The sequence below is a fragment of the Neodiprion lecontei genome, chromosome 5 (assembly GCF_021901455.1).
Source record: "Neodiprion lecontei isolate iyNeoLeco1 chromosome 5, iyNeoLeco1.1, whole genome shotgun sequence".
In the NCBI taxonomy this organism is placed as follows: Eukaryota; Metazoa; Arthropoda; class Insecta; order Hymenoptera; family Diprionidae; genus Neodiprion; species Neodiprion lecontei.
Window position 1 is genome coordinate 875,780 of NC_060264.1, and position 7,901 is coordinate 883,680.

The window sequence follows — 7,901 nt, forward strand, 5'->3', positions numbered from 1 at the left end:
TATAGTGTGTAAGTGAAAGAAAAAACTCTGCTGCCTCTGAGACTGTCAGTTGAAAGATCAAACAATTTGATATCATTGCTATTAAAGACAGTATTCACCATGTAGACCTTAGGTGTTTAAAATTATATGGCGGGGGAGATGAAAGGAGAATACTAGTTATCTTTTCTTCATCAAGGCATCGCCGATTACTGATTTTCGCACATACTTATTATTCAATAGTACACCCATGCCTGAACAACGCCAAACGATTCGTCGATCGAAGAATCACCGACGATTGACGTTCATTGGGAAAAAATATTTATTTTATATAAAAAGTGGTACAAAAATAATATTATTCGTCGCAATAATTGCGAAGAAGATTGACGTTACAGTCAATGATAATTGCTAATTTTATTTTGCTAGCTTAGAAGATTGAAGAAAATTTGAAGAGGAAATTAAAAATTTTAATATCAAGTCTCGTTTCTCCTAATTTTCTAGAAAACACACTAAGAGAATACTGACCAAAGGACAATTGACGATTACGATAGGAAGAGTGAGACAGGTTTGGAAACTCAGTCAGCCATCATATATGAAAAAAAAATCAATATCACAACCTCGAGGTACAATGTAAATGAAAACTGTGCATAGATTTAAATATAAACAGCTTATCTTTCAAGTTTTTAGCTTCGAAAGTACACCTGTGATGTAATAATAACGAAGTACTCGAACAGTACCATTGTTTGACGAATTTTTTCCCGACAATATGAGCAACATCTAGTCGTAAAAGAGAATGAATTTCTCTGGATTGAGACCATCAACACATTTTCAGCAATAAAATGGTCTCACATTTTTTGGCAAGTTCTCTACTTACGTAGTACGTTGTAACGTTTTTGCGGTGTTAAATCTGAGAACAATCTCACCTTTGTCAGGTAAGTAAGATAATTTATTGCATCTAAGCAATATTAGATTCTGAAACGCCACTGATACTTGGTAAAGAACTGTCGCTCCAGTCAGAATGAGGATAATGCCGCGGGGGACTTGGAATATTAACAGGTATGCGGCTTTGTTGTCTGATGTCTTTGAAGATATTTTGGAACTGCTCCTTTATGCTAATATCTATTGGATTTCCCGAAGAATATTCCTTATTTTGTGTGGGAATATCTCTAGCTACAGATTTATTCCTAGAATGATCTTTATTAGATCGATGTTTCCTAGTTTTTTCTAATGGAGACTTTCTTGGTTTGAACAAACTTCGAATGCCATTTTGATCCCTTTTTTCAAAATTTTTTCCATCCGTTTCATCAGTTGTTGTAGGCTTCTCTACTTCCGCTATCCCAGCAACAATATCGGACAAATCATTACTCTTATCACAACTTGCTTCACCCTCATCTCCGATTCCTACGTAGACACAAAAAACAAAGCATGTTGTACTATTTTCTTTGTTACTATTTCAATGTCATATTATTATAATCAACATGCTGACCTGCATTGCTGTGGCGTTTTGATTCCTCGCCTTTATAAATAGGTAACGACATTGTACGCGAAGTTTCACCAGTTTCACCACCAGGCAAACTGATAAATTCCAGTTGTGTTTTTACGTCTTTCACCGTTCGCTTCCTCTCCGAATCCCCAGCCATTTCTCCATGAAATGACGAATTTTTAACTTGACTCGTTACAGCCTTTTGATCACCAAAATTATGAGTGTTCGGTTCGACAGTTGACAACGAAATATCCGACAGACCATGCCAGGGTTGAATAGTGTTGGAATGCTCGGAAGAAGTTGGCGTAGGAGACGAACAAGCCTTTCCTGCATGGAGCATCGAGCTGTGACGGTCCGGGGAGTCTTCTGTGTTTTTGTACGTCTCGCGCAACTCAGTCAGTTGTTCAGTTAACAGGATTTGAAGTTCTCTGAATGATTAAGAGCAAATACAAAAAATATTTACTACCTGAACAAATGATTCGGTATATACAGGGATTGCAATTTTTAATATATCTACTAACTTGACGGCTGTGCGGTGTTGGGCTAGTTGCGAATCTTTATAGGCTGATAGAACTAATAATTTTTCTTTCTCCAATCTAAGGTACTGTCCTTCCATAAATCGCTGCTGTGCAAGCTCAATTTGGTCGTTCAGTTCAGTTCTGAGATCTGCAATAACTTTCTGCAGCGTTTCTATTCTTTTGGTATCATCTTTCAACTCACTAATTATTTTTTGGGCCGACGAAGCCATTGTTGTTGCCTCATCCAGTTTCGTTTGAACTCTTTTCAAGTCTGATTCCAACACTGTCTCTCGATGTCGGGCATCCTCCAAAAGTGAAGTCTGCTTTTGAACTTGTCTGCAAAAAGAAAAAAGGAATGAAACTCAAATTAAATAAGAATAGTAAATATATGGAAGACTTAATGATATGAACGTACTGTTGCAGAGAATCTCTCTGCTCGCGCAAGCTTTCGCAAGTTGCATTCAATTTCTGGCTTGTTGATTCCAGTTTTGCCGTACTTGCTTCCAATTGTACTCTGAGTGCTATGGCGTCAACGTCCTGAAAATCATTTTAATTCTTATTTAGAAGTTTGAACAAATAGAGTTGCTTATAACAGAGTAGCTGAATATCTATCTTGAAAAATTTATGCAAATTAGCTTTTGATGGTATACATAAAAACTGCGGATAATACAACGACTCTGTGACGTGTAAAATAAATAATTTAGCTCACCGCAGGCGTCGGTTTTCCAGGCTCTGTTGGTATCCGCAATAGAGCTTGTTCCATTTCAGAAAGAATTTTGCTCGATCTCTCATCTCTAACAAGTCCTTCGAGCTCCTTCATCAAGAATCCCAAAGTACGAACAGGATTGAATACCCCAAATCTGTCGTTAGAGCAATCAAAGATACCTCCGCATTGAACTGCTCTATCAACCACGACAATGGATTCCATACTACTCGCGATTGAGGTTGACGAAGGCATTGTGGAAGCAGGAATATGCGTTTTCATATGATCGGAAGACTTTTTGGACGGTGGATCTTGCTTGGTGGGAATTTCATCAAGATGTTTACTGGCGACCTGCTTCAGGATAACAAGTTAAAAATAATGTTTGTTTTTGGGTTTTTCACCGAAGCAACGCTCAGGTAAGATACAAAGTGTTAGTGATTTAATACAAAATTTCTTACACCTAGCTCGTATCTTTGCGACCTGTGAACTTCCAGCAATTTTCTGGCCTCCTTGGAGTCCGTTGTACTCTGTCTGGTTGACTTGGAAGTATGAGTCCTAGCTGCATACTGTTGCAGACTTTGCTGGAGATTCTGTTTCATGGCAATGCGATTTTGATCTCCTAATATTCTTCCCCAATTGTGATGATGTTCCCCGTTACCACTTGCCTTTTTCTTTTCCTCAATTGCTTTGTGGTTTGTTGGGCTACCGCTGACCATTGTGGAAGTACGCTTGCGACCCTTTGTTTTAACGGTTACTTGCACCGTCGTACTGCAATTATCAAAAACCAAGACGTCACCCGGAGGTGCTGTATTCGAAAGCTGAAAGAATGTTATAAAGACGTTATAACACAGATTACTGTTTCTACATTCTGCATAAATGATCCACTGAACAAATGGACTACAAATAGTCAATCGTAAAAAAATTTTCCACTTTATTTAATGTCTAGAAAAAAGAAACATAGAAGATAACAAACCTGTTTGCTGACTGGTAGAACCACTTGTTTATCACCTTCTGAAGATTCTCTCTTACTTTTCAGAGCAATGGCTTTTCTTTCTGTGTTCACTTTACTGCTCATATTGCTGTAGGGATAAATTTTCTGTTTAATTGTTCATTTTCCTTCCCTTGTAGGAATGTATTACTGATAAAAATGAAAGCATAGCTGATAAATTATGATTGAAAAATTATGCATCTTAGTTTTGTGTAGCGAAATTAACGCATGTTCTCATGCGATGGTGATTGTAAATTAGTATCAACACGTACCATTGTGAGAAGACAAGATTGCGACATTTTCGAAAGAAATCCAAGTACACGATGGGTGAAAAATTTTCAATTTATGAGAAACTTTTGTCGAAAGTTCTAAATGGGGTTGAAACTTGACGGTATAAATTGGAAAAATCGCGACTTGAAGTAGCAGTGATCTGAATCAATGATTTTCATCGATTTTAACTATATTTCTTACATACAGACGCGGATAAAAAACTGGAAATCGCTATGCCATTTGAAGTAATTCATGCAATGGCAATATCAGAGAGAATTTGACATTTTTAATTTTCAAATGTTGGATCTTGGATGGTGTGTTGTTTATATACTGAATCAAAACGTTATCGAGAAAGATTGTCAGTTTTTCAAATATATATCCGGTTCCGAGGTAAAAAAAAATTTTGTCTGTCAACAAGTGCAACGTAATAATGTTTTTCATTATGCATCGGACTAATAAATACATTACACATACGTTGATTACATCGCTCGGAGGATTATTTACCTATATTTACAGTAAATTTTGAAAAAACCCCATCAAGTATAAAAATATTATACTTATTGATATCGTAAACGAACATTAAGTAGGCAATAGGAATGTTAAACATCCATTCGATGACACGAAAAAATTAGGTTAGACTTCCGTAATTAATTTTCGAGCATCGTTTAGGTTATGTTAGGTTGACCGCGGTTAGGTTAGATTCTCGGCTTCTTCCAAATTCGTCTGCTAGCTACAACTATGCGGAACAATAGCGAACAATCATAACCACGGCCAGCTATGCGCGTTGATTGGCTACGTTCGTCCATTAAATCATTATTGCAGACTTTTGGATCATGCGCGTAGCTCGGTGAATTTGAATTCTCGAATAACCGACGCTCCAACACGCTTCGCAGTGAAAAAGTAGACAAATATTTTGTTGTCGGGAAGATTTTCCGGCGTAAGGATAGTTGGGTTAATCGTAAGAGATGGAGAAAAAGTCCGTAGGTGATAGACTGTCGGCAAATCCCGTAAGAATATCACTGATCGATAAAGAGGATAGAAGAAGAACGCAATCCTTGAAATCAAGAGCAGCTGCATCCGAAGAGACACATATTCCTAGGGCGCGTTTCAGATCTTCGTCAACCGATGTTCAAGGCAGAAAGTCAAGTTTAAAACCACCAGGTACTGTCTAAAAAATCATTATCACGCTGCTTAGCCGAACGATTAAGAGAATCGCGTGAGATGAATAAATCTTGCGCACCATAAAAATCCGCAACTTTCAATTTAATTCTTTTTTTTTTTACCAGCGAGAATTCAGTCCTCTCAGCATGGATACGGGACTCCCCAACCAAACGCTGTTACTCCAAATACGAGCCGAAGTAGTAGCGCTGTCAGATCGCTACATCCTCCATCGGGCAGCACCGTGCGAGGAAGATCGCCGTCGGCAGAGAGAGCGAGCAATATAGGCCTGAAGATATCTTGCAAAGACAATCGACCATTGACAGACAGGGCTTTCCAAGCCGAAATGCTTGGCAAAATTGATTCCTATTTTCGGTCGATCGAGCAAACGTCTCTGCTAAACAGTAACGGGAGTCTGAAACCGGTAACGCTCAAGATCTTTGTTCAGGTAACAGATTTGCTAGCCAAACTGTTGGACGTCAAGCATGCATTAACGATCGCGAACTACGTTGAGGAGCTGCCAAAGATTGGCAAGAAGCTTCATTATCCAGGGCAGATAACCAAATCTTGGCTAAAAACTGCAAATGCTATGCATTCCTGGCCTCAGGTTTTAGGATGGGTCTCTTGGCTGGTTGAATGCTGCGTAGTCAAGGATCTGGCCGCAGATCATTTTCAGTTGGATAATTTGCCATTTTTAGAAGCAGACACTGGGGCGAAATTCAACAAAATGAAGTTCCAATTTCTGTTGAACGCTTACAAATCTTGGAACGAGGAGAAGCCGAACGAAGAGGCAGCTCTGACCGAAGAGTTTTTACAAAAGGTTGCAAACTCGCAGGGTGTTACAGAAACTGATATAGAAAATGCTGTTGCAGAGAGCAAAAGCGAGGCAACGAAGCTGGAAGATGCGAAAGCGACTGGCCAAGCGCTCGATGAAGAATTAAGGCAGCTTGAGGAAGAATTGAGAGCCTTGAGGAACGAAGAGGCTATGCAGGACACTCGCATCAGGGAGCAACAAAGTGCTGAGAAAAAGTATTTAATGGAAGCTGAGCAGTTGCGAGAGGAAAGTAAAATCCTATGCAAAACATTACAGCAGCAAAAATTGAGACAAGAAGAGCTCAGGGAACAAATTAACTCGCAACCAATGTCAGCTGTCCAGAGAGACGACATTGTCGAACGTTGTCTCATTATGCGAAACCAAATGCTTGAATTTGATAAGCACTTGAATGATCTGGAGAAAGAGATTTACACGCTGGATATCAAACTAGCTTCGAGTAGAAATATTTTGACCAAGGCCGTTTTCAGTTATAACAAAGACATTTACCTACAACTAATTAAGGAATCAAACCTTGATTTGGATGACTTTGCGATGCCAGTTACCGGTATACTGAATCCGAAAATCATGGACGAACTGAACAGAAAAGTAACTTTGATGTCTTCTTTACACAAAAATATAGAAGAGCGTCTCAAAAAAACAGAATCTATAATAGAAAGAGATGAAAAAATATTGGATAGCCTTATAGAGGAGAAAGCGGCGCTTGATGAGAAAAAGCAGAATCGCCTTGCCAAAGTAAACGAATGTAAGAGATCTGTAAAGGCAATAAAAGCTGCAGCCAAGGCGGAAGAAACCGAATTGAAAGAGTCGATAGAAAATCTCAAACATAATATCAAAGAAATATTGAACAAAATGCCCAATGCTGAACTGGAAGAAAGGGAATTGGAAGAAGCCAGAGAAAAATTAGAAGCCCTTAGTCGGAGAAAGGCCTATTTGGAAGAATCGGCTCATTTATTCTTTGAGCAGTTTTATGAGACGCTCGCCAATCACAGAACCAAATTGGCAGCTCTTTTCACAGAAGGTTCGGATCTCCAAAATTCCGAGGATCACTCTCCAGAATAAATTCAACCTGATACAAAAAATATTGTTATTAAAATAAGTAACGATCACTCGTTGTGTGTGTGAATATTTATCGCAATATATCTTGTAATATAATTTTGTTTACTCAAAGTATCGCTTATGCGTCACATTATTTACTGAATGTTAAAGAATATGCAATTCCAGTATGACTGATAAATTTCGTACTTCAATAAGCAAGAAGTTATTTTAAGTTTAATCTTTAATTTTCTTCGTCCCAATTTATGTACCCATCATTGCTCTTGCAGTATTGTTGAGACGTAAAAAAAAAACATTGCGGGTAAAGGGTGATATTTTGAACACATTGTAAGGTATTTAAGAAGATTAAAAGAGCGACGAAGTTATTTTTAAGCGTCTATCTTTCTGAATTTATTTAAATTTTCTAAGAAAATCCAAGTACATGTACATATTTTTGGTAGATCAGTTTTGATTAAAGATCAACCGTTGGATGATTTGTCAATAAAATGAAACAGCATTAAGTCAACGTTATTAAATTAATAATTTTCCGACAACAACCAAGTCGCATTGAATAATATACCGTTCACTTAATAATTATAACAATATGTAAGTCTGACTAACAAAAATATAACTTTTATTATCACTGATAGTAATCGTTCATTTATATAATTAAAATACTTTGCAATCACGTATGGACATAGGAATATATAGAGCTACTTTTGTACCTTATCGCTAAAGTTAGAATACAGTCAATATGTACGAGGTACGTAATTAACTTCTCATACGTCACGGTATAGAATATGTAATAGCAAATACGGCACAGTTCTGGATACGTTCAGATTTTCGAAACAGAATCTCGGTGACAAGTTGATTTTGAAGAAAATTTTTCATATTGCAACCAAGACTTTGCATCGATAATTTTTGGAACGATTTTCTTC

General features: G+C 37.7%; 2 protein-coding genes across 6 annotated transcripts; one reads left to right on the top strand and one right to left on the bottom strand.

Moving 5' to 3' along the window:
• Positions 1-176: 176 nt before the first annotated feature.
• LOC107226354 lies at positions 177-4,685 on the bottom strand. Of its 5 annotated transcripts, none has more exons than XM_046740645.1 (8): positions 4,517-4,685; positions 3,654-3,759; positions 3,139-3,498; positions 2,687-3,031; positions 2,393-2,514; positions 1,981-2,313; positions 1,463-1,887; positions 177-1,377 (listed from the first exon to the last, which is right to left on the bottom strand). In XM_046740645.1, the coding sequence occupies exons 1-8, from the start codon at positions 4,543-4,545 to the stop codon at positions 932-934; spliced, it is 2,166 nt and encodes a 721-aa protein (XP_046596601.1). In that variant the 5' UTR covers positions 4,546-4,685; the 3' UTR covers positions 177-931. The 5 variants fall into 5 exon arrangements, with proteins under 5 accessions (XP_046596601.1, XP_046596600.1, XP_046596602.1 ...); XM_046740644.1 differs by having other exon boundaries at positions 2,687-3,034; XM_046740646.1 differs by having other exon boundaries at positions 2,687-3,034; positions 4,443-4,583.
• A 90-nt stretch (positions 4,686-4,775) lies between these two features.
• LOC107226384 (kinetochore protein NDC80 homolog) lies at positions 4,776-7,187 on the top strand. Its single transcript, XM_015667187.2, has 2 exons — positions 4,776-5,099; positions 5,225-7,187. The coding sequence occupies exons 1-2, from the start codon at positions 4,904-4,906 to the stop codon at positions 6,988-6,990; spliced, it is 1,962 nt and encodes a 653-aa protein (XP_015522673.1). The 5' UTR covers positions 4,776-4,903; the 3' UTR covers positions 6,991-7,187.
• The last annotated feature ends 714 nt before the right edge of the window (positions 7,188-7,901 follow it).

Coding starts and splice junctions, on each gene's coding strand:
- LOC107226354 (XM_046740644.1), bottom strand. CDS start 4,545: ATGTTTAACATTCCTATTGCCTACTTAAT. Junction 2,314..2,392: donor CAGAGAGATTCTCTGCAACA/GTACGTTCATAT, acceptor TTCTTTTTGCAG/ACAAGTTCAAAAGCAGACTT. Junction 1,378..1,462: donor AAAACGCCACAGCAATGCAG/GTCAGCATGTTG, acceptor GTGTCTACGTAG/GAATCGGAGATGAGGGTGAA.
- LOC107226384 (XM_015667187.2), top strand. CDS start 4,904: ATGGAGAAAAAGTCCGTAGGTGATAGACTGTCGGCAAATCCCGTAAGA. Junction 5,100..5,224: donor GTCAAGTTTAAAACCACCAG/GTACTGTCTAAA, acceptor TTTTTTTACCAG/CGAGAATTCAGTCCTCTCAG.